The sequence below is a fragment of the Glycine max genome, chromosome 11, assembly GCF_000004515.6.
Source record: "Glycine max cultivar Williams 82 chromosome 11, Glycine_max_v4.0, whole genome shotgun sequence".
NCBI classification, from domain to species: Eukaryota; Viridiplantae; Streptophyta; class Magnoliopsida; order Fabales; family Fabaceae; genus Glycine; species Glycine max.
The window spans coordinates 16,163,599-16,189,170 of record NC_038247.2 but is presented as its reverse complement, the minus strand read 5'-3'; the positions used below and the strand labels follow the sequence as shown (position 1 = coordinate 16,189,170).

General features: G+C 29.5%; 2 protein-coding genes across 2 annotated transcripts; both read left to right on the top strand.

Annotated features, from left to right (window-relative positions):
• The first annotated feature begins 5,282 nt into the window (after window positions 1-5,282).
• Window positions 5,283-8,190, top strand: LOC100799024 (probable ribosome biogenesis protein RLP24). The gene is made up of 5 exons (XM_003538092.4): window positions 5,283-5,413; window positions 5,725-5,831; window positions 7,319-7,432; window positions 7,544-7,680; window positions 7,782-8,190. The coding sequence occupies exons 2-5, from the start codon at window positions 5,751-5,753 to the stop codon at window positions 7,957-7,959; spliced, it is 510 nt and encodes a 169-aa protein (XP_003538140.1). The 5' UTR covers window positions 5,283-5,413; window positions 5,725-5,750; the 3' UTR covers window positions 7,960-8,190.
• Window positions 8,191-8,849: 659 nt separating this feature from the next.
• On the top strand, window positions 8,850-14,236 carry LOC100798495 (probable 2-carboxy-D-arabinitol-1-phosphatase). The gene is made up of 9 exons (XM_003538091.5): window positions 8,850-9,327; window positions 9,821-9,926; window positions 11,211-11,427; window positions 11,532-11,650; window positions 11,820-11,918; window positions 12,567-12,620; window positions 12,690-12,788; window positions 13,051-13,158; window positions 13,535-14,236. Exons 1-9 carry the CDS (start codon window positions 8,981-8,983, stop codon window positions 13,904-13,906), a joined length of 1,521 nt encoding a protein of 506 aa, XP_003538139.1. The 5' UTR covers window positions 8,850-8,980; the 3' UTR covers window positions 13,907-14,236.
• The last annotated feature ends 11,336 nt before the right edge of the window (window positions 14,237-25,572 follow it).

Sequence of the window (25,572 nt, the reverse complement as noted above, 5' to 3'; positions counted from 1 at the left end):
CTTTAAAATAAAAATGTTTTTTTCATAAAAATACCAAAACAAATTAGCTCTGAATTTTATTTTATAAAGTATGCCGTTTAGACTTATTGAATCATTCATAATGGAACCCATGTCATGCAACATTTATATTTAAATGTTTTAAAAACTTGACATTTGATGTATTTAGTCTTCGGCATCAAAAAAATATTTTGAAATTTTTATATTAACTAGATATGACATGATTATATATATATATATACCCCCCTATATATATATATATATATCCCCCCCCCAAAAATAATTTATGAGTTAATTTTTGAATTTAGGTTACCTTTAAATTCAAATTTAGAGTGAAAGAAAAAAAAATATACATTACTATTAAAAAAGATAAATTAAACCTTTTCTTCTTCATATTTTTAATACGTATAAATTATTGCATACCGTTAGTTCAATTCATACTTACATCGAATTATGTCGTATCGTGAAATCTAACTAGTAGATAACTTGTTAAGAAGGGCACGTTCTCAATATGATGTGTATCTAATTGCGTAGCAGCATTAGCCCTTTGCGGATTGACTTTGATTTACTTTAGTTCTATACATTGATAATTTAAAATATCTAAACTTTATGAATGAATTAAATGAAAAATCAAATTAAAGTCCATTTTTTAATTGTACTATTATAAGTCATCATCACAACATTACCCTACAAATTTTATCTAAATCTTCATTTACACCCATAAGCGTCCTACATTTAAAATTGAAGGTTAAATACCCCCACCTACTATAATAAAGGAATTGTTATAGGGGCACTAATTGGGGAAAAAGGATTTACGTGAGGAGAACGAATATCAAATCTGTCACTCTAGTAGTTTTGCTTACGCTGCTAGTTTTTCAACGGAGAGTAGTAGTCCTTCCTAGTCTATGTGGTTTTATTTTGTTTTTTTTTTTTAATTATATATTATAATGTATAATAGGTTTACTAATTTTTATAAGAATTATCTTAAAAATTACATTGATAATAATTTTTCAAATAGATAACAGTATGTTTTTTTTCCCGTAAGAATGTATGGCCATTAAACTTAAGAAAAAAAAAATAGTAAACAAAATTGTGTTAGTTAATGAAAAGATGAGTCCCCGATGATGGTGTCAGCAAGTATGACAAACGACACATGTAAAAAATGAAGGCATGGTGATGGTGGGGTACACTTCACAAGTTATCAAGAACTATAATAATTATTGAGATTTGAGATGAGCGAAAAATAAAAACAATAAAAAACCAGGAAAATACAAAATGTAAAATGTTAGATGTAAGCAATGGTGGTATTAAATATGTTTTTCATAATATATATATATATATAGTCTATCTCTCTAACAATGACTTAGCCCAACCCAGAACCAAATGTTTTGGATCCTCCACTCTACATAGTTCCTTCCTTTACTTGATTTTGGAATAACAACCTTGCCTAAAAATTGCACTTGCAAGTTATCCAGTATATGCAACTGACATATTTCATATGAAAAAAATAAAACAAAATTTGAACTACTATGAGCAAAAGTAGTAGCACAACTTATACCTAAATGTTTTTTTGCAGATTTCCCTACACTATGTATAAATGAAAGGGTAAATCTATACAAAAATGAACATCACAAATACGGTGCATGGAAAGGATAATAAACGAGAAAACAAACAAGTAACAGTCAACTCGTTAACTTCAATATTGGTTATGCAACTGCACCTTTAACTAAACCTACTAGTAATTTTCAACTTTTGATCACTATGGCCGAGTAAAAAAAAAAAAAAACTAAGAACTAATATTTATCATAGAACAATAAATCTTAATATTGAAACTTGCAATTAGATGACCATGACATGAATCATTTGATATAGAATTAATTTAGTATAATAAGTGGTGTTGAATTTTAACACTTTGCCTCAAAGTAGGATTTTCATGGTAGTATAAAGAGAAAAATAACAAAGTAGATTAAAATACTTTAACATCTGCTCCGATTGGTTACATGCCATAATTTTTTAGGAGATATAAAAAAGAATGAGTTGGATGATTAAGGAAGAATAAAAAATCACAAAATTCAATTTTTTTTAACAAAATTAACATTCTAATATATATACTAATATTTGGTAACGGCTATTAAAAAGATGTCATAATTTTGCTGTAATAAAATGATGGTATCTGTACGTACGCGTTGATGCGATTGTGTTAGAAATGTTAGATACATCATATGCTTTGGATTGGAACAATAAAATTATTTAAAGTATTTTAGATTTAGAGGTTAGTGTACGAATCAATAATGCAAAAAAATTCCGGTGCTCCATCCCTTATCTTTTGTGTTTATCTATTAAAGGGAGACTTTTGAAATTGATTGGTGTTTGAGAAAAGCAGAGCAGGAACCGGACAAGTAGAGTGTTGATTGCCATTGCCATCAAAACAAGAGTATATTATACCAAAAAATCATGATAGTCTATGAGAATATTCAACTCAGTCATCGATTGGATTTCAGTATTATAACCGCGAATCGGGAACTTGGATATCTATAAACATGACACTATCCGCCATAGAGGTTTTGTACAGAATAATTGAACTCAAAGTCATCAAGATATAACATATGCATGGCTCCCCTCAATTTTTTTATATGGCTCGGTTGCCCACATGGCTTCCTTTTCTTTCTTTTAGATATACCCATATACATGCCATAATATCAAGTGAAATCTATGACTATTATAAATTTAGGACATATAAATATAAAAGAAAATGTGTTATATACTACAAATCTAACATAGTTTTACAGTGTAATTATAATTTATTATCATAAATTTATTAATTTTTATGATAATTATTTTAAAATTTATATTAATGATAATTTATGATTGTATGATATTGTAAATCTGTTTCATATTATGACCATTAAACTTTAAATATAATTGGTGATCAACATTAAAATTGTTAATTAATAATCACATGACTATTTAAATAATTATGTGTATTTTTATTTTGATTATTCAAATATGATATAATCTATAATCATTAAAATATGTAGAAAAATACCAAATCTAACATGTAGACTAGTCTATAAGATGAATTTAGGGACACCGTAGATATTTACCTTTCCAAATGTGACCTTGCCTAGGCTTTCATGAATTAGAAAAATACTAAATCAAGACCTAATCAAAAGTCAAAACAAATTTTCCTTCATTTTAAAGCCAAACAGATATTAACAAGTTGATTTAATTATTTTCTTTGGTCTGGAGTCTAGACAAATGCCATTAAAAGCATCTCGTTATGACTTATTTAGACTATGTTTGGGAGCGCAGAAATTGCAAAGAAGAGAGGAGAGGAAAGTTACGAGACCAGATGCATTTCCACGGTTTGATAAAGGAAAAATGCAGAAGAGATATTTTAAAAAAAAAAATGGTGGATCTCATGCTTTTGTTTTTATTTTTTTTTACTTTATTTGTTGTCCTAAATTGTGCATTGTCTTTTTATTTTTTTAAAAATTGTAAAATTACATTATTTTTTCTGCAGACTTATGTACTTAGTTTTATGTTTAAAGGCAAAATTATTTTTTATTGTAATTTTTTTTTTTACCTAGCAAACAACTTTAATTCAAATATTTATCTTCCATTAAACAACCTCAATTTCCACTCTATTTTTCTTCTTTTCTTTCTTCATTACCTACTTCTCTTTCCTCTACTTTTTCCCCTCTTACCAAGCACAATCTTTTTTTTTTCCCTAACCATGATATTGGTAGTAAATAATTTCTACCACAAATAATTATTAATCTTCATTCAAGATAATATTTTTGTCCCAAGATTTATTTCATATAGCTGCCATTTGTTTTGGACCTCTCTTAATGTAACTAGGGTGGGCCAGGCTTAAACTTAAGGTGAGTCGAGCCTTTTAGCCCGTTATAATGGAAATAGACTCTACCGGTCCACTTCTACTAACTTCTCTATTTTTGCGTAAAAAAGAGTTTTGCTGGGGGAAAGTATTAAATAGAATAAAAATATTTGATATATTAAAAATTGACCAAGAATTTATTAAATAGATTATTTTTAACAAATACATTACTTTTTTATATGGACTGAATGGGTATGTGAAAAGAAATAGGGCCGGGGAGATGCAATCCCAGAAAGAGCTCATGTTTAAGTTGTGCAAATTAAATTAAAATATGACACAATTAATTGATATATACCAAAAAATAAAGTATAATGATTTAAGGTCATAGATTTTTTTTAAAAAATTTATTGAATTAAAAAATTAAATGACTTTCACTCTTTATTTAAAACCACTAATAAATAATGTGTTAAAATGAATGTTTAGACAAAAAAAATTCTTTTAGACAAAAAAACATTTATAAATTAAAAAGGAATTATTATTATTTTTTATATTGGCAAATACATTACTATCAGAACTGAAATTATATAACCAAAATTTATTTTTATTTTTAATTGTCTTAGTAGGGTGGGGGAGTACTACATAAAATAAAAAATATTAGAATTTTTTTAATAGTTTATAAATTAAAAGGGGATTTATTAAATTTTTTTATCTTGGCAATACAGCACTTGATAGTAGAATAAAATTATATAAGCAATATTTTTTTTCTTATTTTTTTATTGTTTTAGTAAAAATATATTAATAGTGTAAATATCTTTTACACAAACATTCCATCATAAAATCATTGAAATGTTATATAATTAAAAATTATTTGCTTTTGCAAAAATCATTTTAAAAAGATATTTTAAAAGTAATTTATAATTAATTGAAAATATTTCTAATTATTTTTAAAGTAGCTTTATATTAATGGAGTATGAGTGAAATTAAATTAAATTTCTTTAAGGTCTTGTATTCAAGTCTTATATAATCAATTAGATTTGTTAATAAATATTAATTATCGTCTTATCAACTCAAATCCTTAACACTTAAGTTTGATTAATATAGATAAAAAAGTTTATTTATAATACATAAAAAAAATAAAATCCAATTTTATTAAGTAAATATCAACTTACAAATATTTTTATACTAAAATAAAAAATTATATTCAATACAACTTTCAATTTTAAAATAATTATCATCAAAATTAACAAATCTATCATAAATAATAAGTAATTAAACAATAAACTAAATATCACGATAAGAAAAATATATCTTATTACAATTCATAGATAATTATCTTATGGGAGATTTAAATCAAATTCAAATTATTATTATTATTATAAACTAAAGAAAGAATTTGAGATTTATTAATTTTTAGATTAAATTTCTATATAATTTTATTTATTTATCAATCCCTACATGGTATTTTCTGATTCTCACGGGCTCACGGCCTGTAACCCTCGAAACGCGAATGGCCGTGTCGGCCACCTAATTCTCTGTTTAACGTCTTCAATCCTTCTTCCATTGATCACTATTTCGCAGGTTCTCTCCTTCTTTGCCTTTTCTTTTTTCCCTCAATTAACGCGTAAACGATAATTTAGAATTTCAGTTTCGTTGTTAAGTGTTTGCTTGGAAAGTTGTTGCTGCTGGCTTTCATTGGTATTTTAGTGTTTCCTTAGGTTGTTTATAATAATTGTTCTTCTGGCTTATGCAATATGCCTTATTATTGTCATTTTCATCCTAAAACTATATTGTAGACGCTTGCAATGTGTGTTTTATAATATTGAATGTTCTTATCATTGTCGTTGTTTAATGTTTTGTTTCTCTTCTGATAATTTTTTTTTGTGGTGAAGTGTTTGCCTTAGTCTCTTGAGGTGCAATGAGATTGGAGAAGTGTTGGTTCTGTTCTTCTACCACATACCCTGGACATGGAATCCAGTTTGTTCGTAACGATGCCAAGGTAATCTTATCTCTTACACCATTCTCCTTGTAAATCTTACTATGCTCAGGGATGAAAAAGAATCAAACTAACTTGAAATGTGATTAAGACTTGACTCGTTAGTTAGCTCGATGAACTTGGTTCATGAACTAAACGTGTCAAACTTGAGTAGAAGATTAAGCTATGTAGGGGTACATCTAGTGGCATCTATACATCTCTGTGCCAGTGAGTGTGAGAGAGAGAAAATGGTTGATGATATCTATGTAACCTTTCTTATTTTTGACTTTTGGTTCATGTAATTTCAAATCGCAAGCTGAACTAAACAATTTATGAACTGAAGTTGAGTTGGACTTGAGTTGAAAAAATTGATTCATATGAAACTAAACTCAACTCTGGATCGAACCAATTCTTGTTTAGTCGAGTTAGGTTTGATTTGACTAGACTCGTTCAACGCTATATATGCATTGGTTTGTTTATGCAACTATAGAAATAGAACTAGTTATGGATTGGTTTCTCTAGTTGGATCAATTAAGGGATCTGGAAGTGAGGCTCAACCGCTGTAGCAGCTAGTTACTTTCTAAAGCTGCACGCTCACCTTAGTTTAGAAATACTAGTTGTCTGTAGTCTGTACTGTAGTTTGATATTTTAGGGTCTTTGCTCTTGACCCGACTGTCTACTGTAATCTTCTACGATTACAAAGATGGAAGGACTCAGTAAATTTGTGTCTTATGCTTGAATTGATTGTTTACATCACCAACCAAGTTCGTTGATTGTCACTATTTTATTTTCACCAGTAATTGGCATAGACATAATAGTCATTAGTGTGCTATAGGGGTGTGGTTTTAATAGGATTTGCAATAGGAGCCAAATAACAGCTTTACCATGATTATAAGCTTCAAAAACCTCTTTTTACTCCTAAAGTCGTTTTGAATAAATTTGTGATTTCTCCCTCATTTTCTAAAGCATTTTTTGCTTCAGAAACATAATAGGATTTGAAATCCTTCTTCCTTGACCATTCCACAAAAAGTCACCTATGTTTGTTGATCTCTATTCCTTTACACTTTAGTTTACAAGACTACTTTTTTCCTTGTCTTCCATTCTTTCTTCTTCCTTAGGTCCTTTAAACTTCTTAGTTCACATTTGGGCAATTTTTATCTAATTTGTTATATTCTTTTTCTTTTATCATCATCTTAATTTTTTTACATCATTACTATGTTCTTATTGTTCCTAGACTTATAGTGATTGTGTCATAATGTGTAACTATGATATATTATTTATCATGAATTTCTTTAACTTTATATGTGTAGTATAAATTATTAGTTTTTATTGTAATATTTTAAATTGTGGCCATCTTGCATCATGCTATCCCGCTATAGCATTTTGGCTATGGCAAGTTGGTAACTACTAACTGGTAGACATCCAAGAGTAATGAATGACTATGTATGTTCATAGCTCCACTTCACTTCACATGGCACATATAATTCAGGTTTCTGACAACTGTTCTTCAGATTTTTCGGTTTTGTAGATCTAAATGCCACAAAAACTTCAAAATGAAGAGGAACCCTCGGAAAGTAAAATGGACAAAGGCATATAGACGAGTGCATGGAAAGGATATGACACAGGTAAATCAATTAACTTTGTTTCCCTTTCTGTCAGGGTCTTATACATGTGTTGTTTACTACTGTCTTGGTTTGGAGAAGCTTCAGCATTATTACATTTACATGCTGTTTCAGGACTCAACCTTTGAGTTTGAGAGAAAGCGAAACAGGCCAGAGAGATATGACAGGAATCTTGCTGAGAATGTCCTCAAGGCCATTCCAAAGATTGATAAAATCCGAGTCGCCAGGGAGGAGAAACACCATAAGAATAGGTTATTCTTTGACTCCATCTTTTTATTTCAATCTGAAAATTTTATTAGTACGTGGTGTTTTCTTTTTGCTCTCCGCTGACATTTTGTGAAATCTCTCATAGGATGAAAGGCAAGAAACAGAAGCTGCATATGGAGGCAGTTAGGGAGTTGGAACAGGGCATCAGTCTGGTCAAAGCTCCATCTGTGCTTCAAAAGGACCCTTTTCTCACTTTACCCAAGATCAAAGTTGGGGTTTCCCAACAACAACAATCAGAGGAGAATCATCCCATGGAAGAGTGATGTCATGCCAATGCTGCACTTTCAACCCCAGTTTTGTGATTATGTGTTTCATATGTGGATTCAGTGTCCAAATTACAATTTGGTTCATTGCTGATCCGACATGTGAATGATGCGATTTTGAAACAAAAGTTTTGGCCGTTGAGAATATGTTAGTGATATTGTTTTTGGACAATAATAATACTGTGTGATACTGCACTATTATATAAAGCAAAGCAGAAAGACGTTGTCCAACATGAAGTCTCCTTGGACCTATTGTACCTGTCACTGTCAGGAGTATTCAATCTGTTAATATCAAGTCAAATGTTAAATTAGTAGGAAAGTAAAAGTTCTTTATACTAGGTACTTCAGTCAAGAACAAATTTGACTGTTGAACGTCTATTTAGGTAGTGTTTGGTTAAGGAAAAAAAGAGAAAAATAAAGAATAAATAATGTGATTCTCATATGGGTTTTACACCTTTTATATTTTATTTTAATTAAAAAAAATTCTTATTTTTATTTTCATCCTTTAAACCAAACACAATATAACATAATTTCTTTTCTATTAAATTAAAATACTAAAACTATAGTTTCTATCTTCTTTACTCAAATGATGATTTATTAAATTTTCATTGTTAACAAGAATTTTATTGTAAATAATATTTTCAAAATTTTGGTATTGAAATGTATTAAATTGATTTTGAAGTAAAATGATGTTTGAATGAATTAATACTCATAATACAAAAAATATAAATATTTTCTTAAAATCATATTATTTAATATTTTAACATAATTTTGGATGACTTAACATAGGTCCGACAAGTTTTCATCTATTTTGAAAATAAATTGATCTATATGCTTACAGAAGAGACACATATTTTTTAAAGAAAGAAAGAATTGAACTAAGATAGAATTTAGTTGTTGGAACACGTGTCTTTCCGTAGGCATCTCCCTCCATGCAGATCGATAGAGAAGCAACGGCAACCATATATAAAGTATAAAAATAAATAGTCCGATCCGAACTGAATCAAAGTGACACAGTAAGATGATGTTTTTGGTGGTAAGACCCTGTGGTTCTTCTTCTGCACGTATTCACCATCATCATCCTACACCGCCGCGTAGTAGCAGAAACGTCGTCGTTAGATGCTCGGTGAGCAGCAGCGTGCAGGAGAAAGAAGAGAAGGGCACCGAACTGGATTGTTCGGTGTCTTTCCCTCCGATCAGGGCGGCGAAGAGGGTGGTTCTGGTTAGGCACGGGCAGAGCACGTGGAATGCCGAAGGGAGGATCCAAGGAAGCTCCAATTTCTCGGTTCTCACCAAGAAGGGCGAGTCTCAGGCCGAGACCTCGCGCCAAATGCTTATCGACGACCACTTCGATGCATGCTTCGCCAGGTTTCTTCTTCTTCTTCTTCACCTTGCATTGCTAATTGGAAGTTATAAGGTTAGTTTGGTGGTAAAAGGAGAAAAGAGGGAGGGAAAATTCGTGGATTCGATTTCTTGTTAACAAAAATCTAACAATTACTCCCTCTGGTCTCGAAGAGTTTTGTGTTTTGTCTCGAAATATAAGCAAATCTCAATAATTAATGCCTTATTTATTAAGATTATCTCCAAAATACTTTTTCATTTAATAAAGTCAAAAACTTTTTGTATACTTGATATCAAGTTACAATAAAAAATAGTTTTAAAAAAATGTTTAATTTTTACTTGTGGCTCACACTTTTAATGAAGATAACTGATTCTTTAATAAGTGTGAAATATGTTATTAAATATGTCTTTTTTCTTATACTCGAGAATTAACATCTGCCAATATAAAAAAAAAAGTATGCATTGCTAGTTATTATGATTCTTGTGACGCGAGATTTTCTTCTTTGTTGTTGTAATGTAGTCCTTTGGCTCGATCCAAGAGAACCGCTGAAATCATTTGGGGGCCTCACCACGAACCTATCATTCCCGACTATGATTTCAGGGAAATCGATCTGTACTCTTTTCAAGTATGCTATGCTCCACCCTAACACAATTATCATTTTTATTTTATCTGGTATCTACTCATAATTCAAAAAAAAAAACTTGATTAAAATGCATCACAATTATAAAGGCTTTTTACAGTGGCATCCAATTACAGAATGTCTGGCATCCAATCATAAAATGTCATGTACGGTAAGGTTAGGTTACTGACTTCTGTAATTACTAAAGTTATATATCTAGGAGGATTTCTTATAATTTGACAGAGTAAAAATCTGTATAGTGAGAATATATGAAAATGAGAAATGTTTCTTGGACACCTCATATGCTAATATACACCTAGAGAGAGAAAAAAATAATGAAGAAAAGTGATGGATGTAATATGTATTTGATGTGACAAAAAGAGAGAGATAAAAACAAATAAAAAATCTCAATCAGGTGTCTAAAATATTGGAGTGTCTAACTATGGAAATTAAAATATGTAATAGAGCATCTTTGGTTAAAGTAAACATTTTTCTTTTCACATATGGTTATAAAAATGTCAACTTGTTTTCATTTTGTTTTTGTGATGATAGAGATTTATATATGAAATAGTGAAACCAAGATTTTGTAGTTTGCACCATTTGCTGTACAAATCTTTGAGAAGAAGAAATAAAGTAAAAATAAGGTGATATTTTTTGTGATTATTCAATGAAAATTGACAACATTTTTGTCAAAACAAGTAGACCTTTATTGTAACTATTTTTTTATACAAAACAAAACTTTTGAAAAGATGAACAAAACAAAAATATGGAAGCATTTTTGTAATTACTAGTGAAAATAGGAAATGAGAATAGCCAATTTTTTTCATACCAAACAAGCTCTTAATGAATGCTTATTGGCTCAAGTGACGAGGAGCTTGGTTTTCCTTAAGCAATATCTTAGGCCTGAATCTCGTGTATGGAAAAAATAGAGTTAGGAGAGCTTTGCATCCTTGAGTAGGTTAGATTAGTCAAGATTCAAAGTGAATTCTGGATAATGAGGGTTGAAGGCATGAAAAATAAAATAATCCAAACAAGCTCTTAGCTTTCTAGTCCATGTATTACCTTTGTTATTTGGATGGAAGAATCAAAATATTGAGAATTTGAACTTTGCGAGATGAAATTGATAAAATTAATCTGTAAGGATGGAAGGATTGTAATATTGACTTTTTGAAAAAACTAATCTGTAAGGTGCCAAATTGAATGAACTAGTATCTTTTTAAGTACTTAAATGGTGATTGTGATGTGGTATGGCCTTGCCACTTGTTGTGAATGATCTTGTTGTTGCTTTAGGGTCTGTTGAAGCATGAAGGGAAAGAGAGATTTGGTTCTGCTTTTCGCCAATGGCAGGTGGATGCTGCAAATTTCAACATTGATGGTCATTATCCTGTTAGAGAGCTGTGGGATCGTGCTAGAAGCTGCTGGACTAAAATCTTAGCTCATGATAGCAGGTCTGTTCTTGTGGTTGCTCACAATGCTGTTAATCAGGCCCTTGTTGCCACAGCAATTGGTACCTGTTTCTCCCTCTAGGAAATATTGACGATGAAAAGAAAAGATTGAAATTTTGTCAATTTGAATAACGTGCTCGCCTTTTCTTCCCTTCCTCACAATCAGGTTTGGGGCCCGAGTATTTCAGAACATTACTTCAGAGCAATTGTGGTGTTAGTGTGCTGGATTTCATCCCGAGATCTGAGGGTGGGTCTCCACATATTTGCCTTAACCGCTTAAATCAGGTATATAGTACATTTACCAGGTACAATGCCACAAAGTGGACTAGCTGAGGTTAAATGTGAGAGGCAGATTGTGTTATTCCCTCTCTATAAACAAAAGTTGTTTTTTTTTTATTACAATGTGCTCCGCAGTTTAAGCTGTTCTACAAACAGAATTGAACTATTAATGCAGACCCCTGGTTCACCAATTGCTGGTGGGAAATCTGGAGGTAGAGAGCCAAGTAAGCGGATCATACTTATTTGTAATGGATCAACACAAGGAAATACAGAGGTATGAAGCAATGACTAAAATGTATTTGATCCTGAGGTAACTAGTCAAAGGAACATTAGCTATAGTTCTAAAAATTGAGTTATTATTATTCCATTGTTGGAATTTTCTATTCCAATAATTAATGTGGGCTAATATTATAAGACAATTTTAGGGGATTCTTATAAAATACCAATATCCATTTCTATGAAAGTTATAACTAGTATGCTGAGGGATACTCTATCCTATATGAGCTATTTCTTTTCTAATACTGGCAGTGAAGTGCATTCTTATGACCCCCAAGCAATATTAGTTGAAATATTAACTAATAAGTAGTTTACCAAGTGTTCTTATGATTCATTCTAATTTCTGATGCAAGTTCTGATTTTTTTTTTTAATTTAAACTGTAAATTTATGGAAGTGATTGTTGTATGACCAAAATTAATGTTTACTCAGGTGCTTTGACTGCTTAGCCATATTTCTATTTTTTTTTCTTTTCAGATTTGATCAAAATGCTTATTTTGGAATAGTTGGTTCATCATTTGTGATATGATATTCTAGCCGACCATGATTCTAAATAACTTAAGGTTTTGGGATAGTTGGTTCATGATTCCAAATGCATTTCTTCACATACAGGTTCAGAGGTTCTAACACTCTACCTTATGTTAACAGGATGTTTTTCCTTTTGGCGGTGATCAACCATTGAACATGCTCGGTGTCATACAGGTACTGCATCCAATCATCAGAAATAAATGGGCAAAAGTTATTTCATCTGACCTTTTGCATGTATAACAGTCCCAGAAATCTGCAGAGCTACTTCTTGATTTGAAAGTGAATTCCATAATTAGCAGTCTTAACAAAGCTTGTATCGGGACAGCCACGATCATCTCCCAGGTAGGCTCACTCTTGGTACTACATAGTTAGTTCCATCATGTCTAATTCCTATTTCCTAGTTTAATCTATTAAATTGCAAGTATTTGCATCTACTTCTCTCTCTCTCTCTCTCTCTCTCTCTCTATATATATATATATATATATATATATATATATATATATATATATATATATACCTGTTGAGTTGTATGCCTGAACTGGAGAATTTAGATTTTCTATTTGTTGTTGTTTTCCTCTAATTAAATTGTTAGATATGAATTTAGGTACAAGAAGCTGCAGATTGCTTGGGTGCTGACTGTGTGCCTCGATATGTTGAGATGAAGCAGATGGGGAGCTTTGATGTTGAAACTATCTTCAAACAAACTGAAACGGCAAGTAATGTTTGGATGTGTTTGTATGTGGAAGCATGGATCAAGCATTTGTTGACATGTTTTATTTTAGGCTTGGACACTATAGTTAATGGAGTATTTTCAGTACTGGGATGATCTTAACAAAGGGATGATCGTAAGAATTTGCTAATACGAATTGAAGATATAGATAAAAAAAAACTTGATGAAATGTAGAAGAAAATTATGACCATCTAATATACCAAGAAGTACAACTAGCAAAAGGTTTTTCCAAGGTTTGGTACTGATAGCTGCTTGTAATTTTGATATCCATTTTTTATAGTCTTTTTAAATAACAAGGATTGGTGAACAGTTTATTTGTGCATTGTCAGTATGTCTAGTTTTTATTTATTTATTGCAGGCTATATCCAATTTTCCACCATTTCAACCTGGGTGGTTAAATAGAGTTGATGATGGATTGAGAACAAAATTATGGGATCAATCTCGAAAAGCGTGGCAATCGCTGTTGGATGAAATATCTGATGAATCTAACCCAGAAGTTGTAGTGGCAGTTGGTCATCCTGCAATCCACATAGCTTTAATGGGGCACTGCCTTAATTTGACGAAAGAATGGTTGGGATCATTTCATCTCGACGCTGGGAGCGTTAGCCTTGTTGACTTCCCTGATGGACCTAAGGGAAAAGGTGTCATCAGGTGCTTAAATTATACTGCACATTTGGGGAGATGGTCCATACCTATTACAAGATCAGCAGAGGATGGTGAAGAGTTCTAAGTGTAAACTTGTGATTCCAAAATTGAATTGAAATGACACCCAGCACCCAATTGAAGAGTTTCAGAGGTTCAAAGTGGTCATGATGATTGCTGAAATTTTAAGGCATGATGATAGTAAAAATGAAATCTTATAAGATCTTATAGTCAGAGGGTGATCTGGGATGGGACAACACGATTTTGCTTGCCTTGTGATGTATTTCACTTCAAGATATAGATATTGCTTGGTGTGATGATGTGTGCAGTTCATAACATCAATCCTCCAGGATTACATTGTCAGACCAGTTGTCATGTATTTATCTTTTTCTAATAGCAATTCTGAATATTGGTGATATACACTACTTGGTGATTGCTGACTATGTTCCTGTGTAGAAACAAATCAGAGAACCACTGCTAGTTATTAGATAATAATGTCACTCGAAGAAAATTTTGACTGAATTCTAAGTTACTACAAAAGTAATTCTGAGTCGTAAGAATTACATATTAATTGAAGAGGCATTGAAGGGAGAGATAAGGTGGGTTAGATGGTTAAAGGAGAAGAGAAAAGGGAAAAGATGACAGATTTGAGCTAATAAAAAATTAACATTTTAACAAATTAATATTTGTCAATAAATAAATTGAAGAGGCATTGAATATGTTATGGCAAAAACGTTGTGCTGTCTAATATTTTTTATTCTTCTCTCTTTACAGATAATAATTGAAAACAACCTTGTTCTATATTTTTTTATATAATAAATCCAGAAATATGGAGGGGAAAAAAGGTTCATTGTAATATTAATTAATTCAAGAATACTTTTAGATCCACCAATATGCAGCATCGCACACCTTGTGCATCTCCCCTACTAAGAAAGCAGATGCCTTCAAAGCTTTGATGGTTATGATATTATAAAAGTTTGCACATTGCTTTGAAATCAGCAAATACCATATGCATTATTAAAGTGAAATACTACTCATAATTATAGGAAAAATAGTTGTAGGATTGAACTTAGGAGTATTACTATACGTGTTTTGGTAGTTTTGTTTTGTCTTATAAAATTAGTATTATTTTGATAATTTACAGTAACTTTTAATATTGAGTCATTGGCTTTTGTTACGGTAGGGGGTGTGAAAAAAAAAAGGTTTGGATCAAACTAGTTTGTAATCAAATTTGTACTAGTTTGGAAAAAAGAATTGCACTATTATACAAAAGAGATTTAATTAACTAAATTGTTTTTAAGAAAACAATTTTAAACTGATTTGATTCTTAAATCAATTCAAAACTAATTCTTTAAAATTAGTTCAATTTTAAATTGGTTTATCAAAACATATTCAAATTTGAATTTAAAAATTGAATCAGTTAAATCAGTTTGATTTTTTTATACTCCTAGTTATGGACCTTATCAAAAAAAATTTAGGCTCATATTAGAAAATAAAGAAAATGTGTTACTTAGTTCAACATCAATAAGTCCAATGAAAAATGCTATAACACAATTTCTAACACTTTTTTAAACGATCTTTGATACTCTTTTGAACATATTCTTTATTATTGATTAAAATTTATTAAAAAATCCTAAATTTTTGTGGTTCTCACCTCTCATTTAATGATTCACTCTTTTAATTTTATAATTTTCAATAATTTTCAACCAGAGTGTGTATTAAGCAGAGTATATTGCTAGCACTTCTCTAACTCCAATTGCAAGTTTATAAGAACCAACACATTATAGGGATTGAAAATCTTCTAATTCAACACATACTCCTAAGTTCTATACATCCTGAGATTTGATATTTATTTAGTTAGCGTTGCACAGAGCAAATCACAAGAATCATTTCTAAAAGAGCTTCTCATGGTTTAAAGAATAGTACAAATATGTTACATTTTTTTTAACTTTTACATTCTTAATATCCACTGGTCAATAGTAACTTGAGTGTGAGAGTTTTTATAAGTATATTAATAATGATTAGAGAAGAATATTAATATATATATATATATATATATATATATATATATATATTATTTTCTTCAATTTCATTTGGTTAAAAATAAAAGATAAAAAACAAAGATAGAATCATATATAAAATAACATAAAATAGAACAATCTAAAGTGGGAGAAAAATAAGGTTAGTCGGTATTTAACTATCACCCATTGCCCCATTGTTAAGAGGAATTGTACTACCAACAGTGGCGATTGGTTGTACGTTTTAAATAATGTAGTTGAGGCATATTAATGTGCTATTCTTCTATTTTTGCAGCTGTATACATTTTTGTAGCAATATTTTTTAGAGCAAAATTTATCATTGGGTTACACTATTTGCAATGGAATCTTCCTCCTTTACGCTGCAATAGCCTAGTTGACATGATTGCACAAATTACTCAGATACTATAATTAGACACGAAAATTCTTGAATGGGGATGACATTGCTCTGTTCGATTTTAACTGAAATATTTAGAATCAGAACTCCTTGAGATGATTTCAAGTTTTAACAATGGATTGGTCACTCCGCCAAGCTTAGATTATTCAACTTCAATGATTGAATATATCATTTGATCCGTCCCATCACACGGAACTAGTTGTTGATTTTGCCGACACTGTCAGATATGATACATAGATTATCTTTTATGCTGAAAGAAGAAGATTTTCAGTTAAAAAAAAAAAAGGTACGGCGGAATTTTAAGTGTCACTCTCATCAATTAAATTTAACCCAAGTGTCTGTCAATAAGACAATGAACTCTTAACCAATCTTCCCAAAAATCAACACAAAATCCCATCTAAAGAAGTTATTTTTTTTCTAAATTGTCTTTGCACAAAGATTCATCTAATATTTGCAGTTTGGTACTCATTGGTGTAGATTGACGTAAGACTAAACTGCACATGCTTTGAGTAGATGAGGTGTCATTTTAGTTTTGGTCATTACTAGTTATGCCATATAGAATATTTAATGAAACTGAAGAACACGAACAAAAGCCACCACTACATATGGATCTAGGCGTGATAGTTATATAGAAAATGTTCCAAATATTTATAGTGAAAAAATTAAGATTTATTTTGCATTCAAAATATACAATAATTATAAATAAATAAAAAAATAGATTAGTGTATTTGGATATATGTTCTTGAATTGATAATTTTTTTCTTTAATAATGTGAATGTCTCATGTATATGTTAATGGTAAAGAGATATGGATTTGGATCTAAAAAAAAGATTTAAAATAATTTCATATCTTTTCATCTTTATAAAAATAAAAATTATCTCATATATTTTATTTTAAGAAGTTTCTTGATATAAGATAAAGATAATTCACAATTAATCATATGACTAGTTGATATGTAGCAATAAATTATTATTATTATTTTACTCTCTTTTTTATATTAATATGTTCTTAGTGTTAACAAAAAATATAATAATATTTCACTAAAATATTTATTTGATTAAATTAAATTCTCTAATTTAATTATCAAATAAATTATTTTCTTTTGTAAAGATTGAAACACTTGTTTGTATGTGACGTCCTAGGTTCAATATTAAACCGATAGTAAATTAATTATTATTAATTTACTAATCAAGGTAGACATTTAACAATACTTCTCAACGTCATGACATGAAGCAACATATTTTATCATGTAATATTTCCTTCCATGATTTATAGATCAAGGTTAATTTTAAAATATAGTATTATTGTCAAACTCTAATAAGCTAACATATTTAATCAATGAATGACTTAAGAAATTTTTTTCTTCTTTCATTCAATTGTCCTACCATCTTAATTCTATCATAGAATTCAAATTCATTACCTAGAGTTGATTAAAGACCATTACATATATATTGTTCCATCCGGATTATTGATATCCTATTCATAATAATCATACGATCAAGAACAATTTAGATTAAAATTACAAATGATTTATTTTTCATTTCATAATCTCTATTATGATAACAAGTCTCTAATTTTAATTAAGGACTTGTCAAATTAACTATTTAATAAAACAACAAATATGATAATAAAATAAAGAATAATTATTTACTAAAATAAATAAGATGATGGATTAAATCTTGGATATACATATTTATTCCAACATTTAGGCGATGAAGATCTAAACTCAAAATTAATATAAAAAGAAGGAAAATTTAGTCTACAATCTTGTACATGTTTTTTATTTTGTTTTATATAATATACCAATTTTGTTTCTTCTATATCTTCTTCAAAATATTTAAACAAAAGACAGGAAAGGGCCACAATTATTGTCATTCAATTCCTTGGTTAGTAGTACGTAGGATGACGCACACAGTGACAATTTACTTAATTCAGCTTGGTTTCTTGTCATGATCACCAATTGCTAGTGACATAATAAGAATAAGAGTAATTAAAGTCAATTATTTGTTATTCTAAACAAAGGAATTACATAAGCAAACAAACATATATTAAATTTAATTTAAAATAAAAACTAATTGTTCTTGTTCTGACTCCATTAGTTTACAGCCAGTTGATTAATTTTTTTTCAGTTTCTCTCTCAAAAATCATAGCTAGCTCCCAATTCATGTCTGTAATATCCTTCAGACAAACGTATAAATGAAGAAAGTGCTCAACATAACTTTTTCTTTTATATATTACACAGACATCATCATATATACACACATATATTTAAAATGTTTTGATATATCCTTCTAATAATTCTCACAATTTAATAAGAGTACACATTTAATATTTTTAACAGTGGTTTCAGTTGAAACATTCACCTATATGTCATTGAACAATGAATATACCATATTTAATGAATTGTACTCTCTAAAATCCATGTGATTTAATTTAAGACATTAATAATCTACGACTGTTTTCAGTACTGCAATAAGAACCATAGACGTTAATCCATACCCAATATTGGACTATCCAGTGTATTATTGTACGAATCCAGGAAACAGCCTTTTCCTCTGATGGTTTTTACTAGACAGCTAGTTCAAGATGTGTTCTGACAAACATAACTTCAATATCAGTGTTTACACTCCCTCCCTTAAATCTATTATCAATGTGTTTGATTTACCGTTCCACAGTTCTCAACGTACGTTTATTTTGAAACTTTTTCTTATATACTTTTCCGTTGAATGATCTTGGAATTTGTGTGGCCAACAAACCAAACACAGACAAAATAATTTATGCATAATTCTAGCTTGTACCTCAACTGTAATAACTCAAAGTGGAAGAGAACCAGAATTATTCTTGTAGAGCCAATATAGCTTTGACTTTCAGGAGACAGTTTTTCCCCCTCAAGGTATAAAATTTTGTGTAGGTAATTAGATGTAATCAATGAGAAAAAAATTTAAGCAGGGTCACTAAATCAGTCATAGCATAAATAATATGGAGGCCTGCAGTGTTAATTTAATTTGTTTGTATAAGCCAACTCAAAATTAATAAAAAGTATTAAGATATTTATTTAGTGATAATCATAGATAAGGTCAATCACGACTTGTGAGAAGAAAACATTTTTAGTATAAGAAATATTTTGCCACTTTTTAAAAAGTGGTATAAAAACAAAAGTCTTTCATGTTTAATAAAATAGTTTAATATCTATGTATTCACTTTATCATTTAAGTGTAAATCATTGTTTAAATTATTTTATGACAATTATTTTAAAAGTCAACAAACTTATCGTATATAATGAGTTGTGATTAGATGTGTAATTGTGTAAAGTTTCTTCTTGCACGATCAATGTATAGCTTTTTTTCTCTTAACAAAAAAAGAATAAAACATTTATAATATATAAAGGATTCACAAAAATGTTAACCCATGAATAAGTAAAAAAAAATAAAATTCCCACCTTTATAAGTTAAAGACTTTCCTATAGTAATTAAATGTAAAGTTATAAAAATGTTATCTTATAATTGACTATAAATATAATATTTTTAAGGTTAAATTATAATTTGAATTTCCTATAATTTTAAATCTGTAATTTTGTTAAATGAAGTGAAAAATACAAAATATCTTAATAAGAATTGAGCTCATGACTCTTTGTTTATAGACAAGACAATAAATCATTAACACACTAGTTAATTATATTAACATTATTTTTTATGTATCATCAGTCAAGAGTTATTAATGCTTTTTTTAAATTATCAAAATTTATAATTAAAATATATTTAATATATAAATATTTTTAATTTTATTTTATATCATTTTATATGTTTTTATTTTTAATAGTTTGCATATTTTTATTTTACTAATTTATAATTAAATTTCAAAATTAATATGCAAATTATTTACATATTTTTTAAAATTGATTTTAATATAAAAATTATTTTTACTTTAATTATTAACGTAAAATTAAAAAATATTTATATATTAAATATTTTTCAATTTATAAATTTTGATAATTTAAAAAAATGATAAGTCTTGACTAATAATATATAAAAAATAATGTTAATGTAACTAAGTAAATAAAACAAGTATCCCAGTGATTTATTATTTTGTCTATGAATAAAGAAAGAGTTATGAGTTCAATTCATATTGAAATATATTTATTTTTTTACTTTATTTAATCTTTTTTTAAGTAAACATTTTGCCAATTGTCTACATAAATTTCACGTTAGTATCAATATATCACATCAAAATCAACGTTTGACTTTGGGTGATCAAAATTACTTATTTTTTAAGATAATAAAACTAAATGTATTGATTTATAAATAGGGGAACCAAAACGGTAAATTTAAAATTATAGGAGACCAAAATTACAATTTAGCTTACTTTTAAATAGAATAATAACTAAACATAATTTATAAAGTTTTTTAGTAATCTTATTCTCAGAATATTTTCATTTCTAAGAAAGTGATTTAGTTAGAAATAAACTTCTTGTAACAAATTACTCCTAAAAAACGGTTATCCCTTTAAGATAACAAAAAGAAACTTCACTCAACCAAAAAAAAAAAAAAGCACAGATGTACCTGCACTCTGGTTTATAGGGATTTTGCCTAATGTATTCAATAATCGACAGGGAAGAGGGGGATTCATGAGCTGGCTGGCCCAATTGATTTATTAATTCCCAATATTCCCGCGGATAGATAACAGCTTCCTTCAAGTTTCATCAAGAACTTAAGATAAAGTCTAAGATCTATTGGCACCAAGTGTATTATTATTATTATGATGTGTCAAAAGAAATTCAAATTCAACTTTGCTAGGAAAAGGTGATGCCCCCCATGGACGTTTTGGTTGGAGAGAATTTCTCGGTATTACATAATGCCAAGGCACAATAATTTCCTTTTCAGTTGGATTCCATTCTTCCCCCTTTTGAATTGTCACCTTCACGTTGCATTTTAGTTATATATGTATCATCATTCATCACCCTTTGGAATCTTAATGTAACTAATCTTTAGCATCAAAAGAGAAAGAAGAAAACAATGGGATCCAACTCCTCTCCTAAGCCACTACAATTAAATTTCTCTAGCAAAAAAGAAGAAGAGTGAATGGGGGTCACATACTAATTATTGTTTTACAAAGGTATACATATGTTTGTGACACATGGATTATTATTGCTTAATCATAACCGATGGATTTGATTCATCAGTCCCTACCATGGATCTCTAGTCTCTATTAGACATTTACCAGCTACAAACAACTATATGAACTTTTCAAAAGTAAAGGTCTAATTAGATGAGATAGGATAAGTTAGCTATGTGGCCTACTAGTTAACTAAACAAAAAGGCTCAAGGAATCTCCAGGTTACTTAGTGAAGAGTGAAGAAGACATGTACCTTTTTCACAGTTCAAGCTAGCTTTGTGGACAAGCTGAAATAGTTCTTTTATTTAACTTATGGATTTACATTTAAGTTCAATTTGTAACTAGCTGAGTAAGAATTTGTTGAGAGAAACATGTAGCTTGTAAGGAATCTGGTTATTCTGCTTTTGTTGGGGAAAAGTTTAAAATGTAGATGAAAAGAAAAAGAAAAGTTAGCATGCCTTCTTTTATAAACCAGGAATTTTTCACAAGAAGCATGCGTTCTCATTCACCTTTTTTATAGTTTCTAATTTCCCCCACTTAAATATAAACTAAAGTTCTTGTATAAATGAGGTCCAAACCTTCTCACAAAATTCAGCTCCAAACAGCTTTTAAATACTGCACAAATAGTTGATAAATGGTAATTTTAACACCCTTAAATATGTTGAACACGATTTAATTTCTAGTAGCATGAATGAAAAATGTTTTGTTAGCTAGGAGAGATTATATTCACTTGTAAACTCGGGTATTTTTAGCTGTAAAAAATCAAAAACTAATTTCTTGAAGTACTAATATTTATTTAAGAAACTAACCTCTCTTAACAAATGATCTTCTATAAACACAAATTTAAAGATTAAACTTCTAATCATATAGTTAAGGGACATAATTATCTTAGAAAACATGAATAACTGTTGACCATACTACTCCATATTAACATGATTTTCCACTCCAAAAGAAATAGTCTAATTGTCCACTTGGGAATGCCCTTAAAGCACACCAATAAAATAACTGCATGTACTTTGGTTCAACAGCTCCCCCCCCTCTTTCTAATATTTATATTTTGTAATTTAAACTTTACAGTGTGATTTGTAGATGCAGTTACATATAAAGAATCCTTACGTTTACCATAAGCAAGTATGGATGCTTGATTCATAATGAGGAAGCTAGAACAAGCCCCAGCAGGACCAGAGGTTCTGGGGTCCATGGCCCAAACAACATGCCCTTACACACTTGTACCTCAACGAGAGAAAGTAATGATGCCCCTTATGCGCTGTTCATGTTGTTTGTGACAGATTCCACCATTAATTCCCCCCCTATATATTCATTTATTTCTGTTTTACCTCTTTACACTTACTATGATATTCAATCGTAAAATATATAATACCCAAGTGTTCTTTTTCACGTCAAGGCTTAGGGAAAATGTTTTTCGCCTTTTCACTTAAGTCGTTATAGCAAATCAAACTTCAAGTCCTTGTGAACATATTACTTCACAAATTCTTAATGTATGTTTGGTTGGAGAAAACTACCAAAAAAGGGTAGATTGAGAGGATAGAAACTGGATCAGTTATGCTTTAATAATTCATGTGCGTGTGTTCATTCAAATTATTTTCTTTCCCAACTGCAACCACATGATATTATGTGTATTATATGATGTAACAAGTAGACCAGAACTAATTAAAATAGTCACACTCCTTTAATTTTACATTAAATATGTTATTCTCAATTTAATTACTTAGAAAGTGATTACTAAGTAGTCTACAACTCGTTTATGCCTTCTTTTGTGGGTTGCCCCGTTTTGCTAATAAATATTACTCATAGTTGAGTTTGCATATTGGGGTGAGTTTAAACTTTAAAGGCCAAATTTATTTTGTGGGTCCAACATTCACTATCGCATATTCGTGGTTTTCCCACTGCACTATTCATTTTGTTGGTTTATTGGAAGATAGAGGTATTATAGTATTTTTGACGGCAGAAAGCAAGAGGAACCGCATATTTATTGTTAGAATGGATTAAATATGATTTTAATTTAAATTGTAATTGATCCAAATTTATATATATTTTCTCCTTTTTTATTTGTGATTTTGTTTTGATATTTTATTCTCAATAATCATGAAAAGATGATAGAGAAGATCATGTATTTATTCACTATTTCATATAAATGAAAATTATCAGATTTCATTTTCTTAACATGGTATTAAAGCCAACTTCAATTACCTTTCTTTAGGAATTGGAGATGAGCTCTTGAGTATGAAAATGAAGGATAAGTCAAATAAATTAGATTCTGCTCCACATATACAGGACCTGTCTATAATCCTTACACTTGTGCGTCCTGATGGTACAAATTATACTAAATGGGCCCTAAATGCAGAGAACAAGATTTGAGGTTGTAGGCGTTGGAGTTACACTCAATCCTTTGGGGTTGATTACCAAAAAACCTTTGCACAAGTTGCAAAGCTCAATACAAGGAGGATGTTATTATCACTAGCAGTAAATTAAGATTGGTCACTTCTTCAATATTCGATGTAAAAAATAATTTTTTTCATGGAGATTTAAAGACCTTTAGTAATTCTCTTGATAAGTTGGGAATGTGTGACATCCATGCACAAACTTGAGAGGGGTGTTAGAATCCATTAATTGTAGGAATTAGATATGATTTGAATTTAAATTGTAATTGATCCAAATTCCTATATATTTTCTCCTTTCTTATTTGTGATTCTATTTTGTCCTCAATGATCATAGAAAGATAGTAAAGAGAATGATGTATTTATTCATTGTTTCATATCAATAAAAATCATCAAATTTGATTTTCTTAACATTTATCCCATCACACTTTTTGCTAATTCAATGCCCCTAAGAAATTTCCTATTTAACAAGGTAAAATTAAAATTTGTAACAAAAGAAAAACGGCAACCTGAAATGAACACAAATCTCGACCTATTGTTGACTCTGGCACTTAGCAAATTTAGCGAATCTGTGTTATAAATCTAAATTTTCACTCTTCAATCAAAATATTTTTGGAGTACCTAATCCGAAAGAAGCTAAAGCGTGGGCATTGTTGATTTGTTGCAAGGTCTTCTTTTGGTTCAAGAACTGGGTTATCATAATATTATCATTGAAGTTGATTGTAAGCCAGTAGTGAATGATTTAATGGGCTGTAATAGCAAAAATACAGATCAACAAATCATTCCGTTTATGTGTAGGTAGGTTTTACACAATGTTTGAAACTCATTCGTAAGTTTTGTAAAAAGACAAACCAACAATATTACTCACAAGTTGGTTAGAGTATTATTGTCTTTAGCTAGAATCCATAACTTTTATCATATTTCAAATTGTATTGAGTACGTTATTTTGAGGGTTATTTTTGCGTCTATTAAATTGTCTTTAATATGAAATGACAGATTTTTCTTTTGATCGGCCTGAAATCACTTAGATATCTTTCTGTAAAAACAAATCAAAATATTTTTAAGAGTTATTTTGTTTCCATTAAGTTGTGTAGTTTTTTTCATATTAAGCATTTTATTTTATTCTAAATTATTTAAATTTAATTAATTTCAATTTAGTTTTAATTTAAATTTTAATATTTTAATTGTTAGTATACTATATTAATTAAAAATATCTAAATTTTTAAATAAAAGGGTTTTAAGATTACTACTAATCTTTGCCAATTCTAATTTAAATTTTGAATTTTGAAAAATAATATTAAATATTAAATATAGAGATGAAAAGTCTTAATTAAAAAAATATGATTTTTTCAAAAATTGTTATTTCTGACTTTTATTTTCATCTTTTGTGAAGATAATTATCTTCATCTAATAAAATAAAATACTATACATTATCACTGACAATAATGACACTTATATATATATATATATATATATATATATATATATATATATATATATATATTATATATATAATATATAAATATTTTTTAATATCCATATGGGGGGGGGGGGTTTTTTTTTTTTTTTGCGGGGAGTAGGGGCCCCCCCCCCGCGGACGCAAAAAAACATAAAAAGAAAAAAGCGATAATAGGGGCCCTCGTGGGCGCAACGTGGCTGTCTACCCCCCCCCCATAAATTTTTTTTTTTCTCTCTCCCCCCCCCCTTTGAAAAATTAAAAAAAAAAGAAGAAGGGGGGGGGGGTGTTTTCCCCCCCCCCCAACACCATTTATTTATAAAATTAAGAAGCCACCCCCCACCCCCCCCCCTT

Bases quoted from the DNA above. Each gene is read 5' to 3' on its own strand.
- LOC100798495 (XM_003538091.5), top strand. From the start codon at position 8,981: ATGATGTTTTTGGTGGTAAGACCCTGTGGTTCTTCTTCTGCACGTATT. The intron at 11,651-11,819 runs GTATATAGTACA...CTATTAATGCAG, and splicing joins GCCTTAACCGCTTAAATCAG to ACCCCTGGTTCACCAATTGC. The intron at 13,159-13,534 runs GCAAGTAATGTT...TATTTATTGCAG, and splicing joins TCTTCAAACAAACTGAAACG to GCTATATCCAATTTTCCACC.
- LOC100799024 (XM_003538092.4), top strand. From the start codon at position 5,751: ATGAGATTGGAGAAGTGTTGGTTCTGTTCTTCTACCACATACCCTGGA. The intron at 5,832-7,318 runs GTAATCTTATCT...ACTGTTCTTCAG, and splicing joins TTGTTCGTAACGATGCCAAG to ATTTTTCGGTTTTGTAGATC. The intron at 7,433-7,543 runs GTAAATCAATTA...ATGCTGTTTCAG, and splicing joins ATGGAAAGGATATGACACAG to GACTCAACCTTTGAGTTTGA.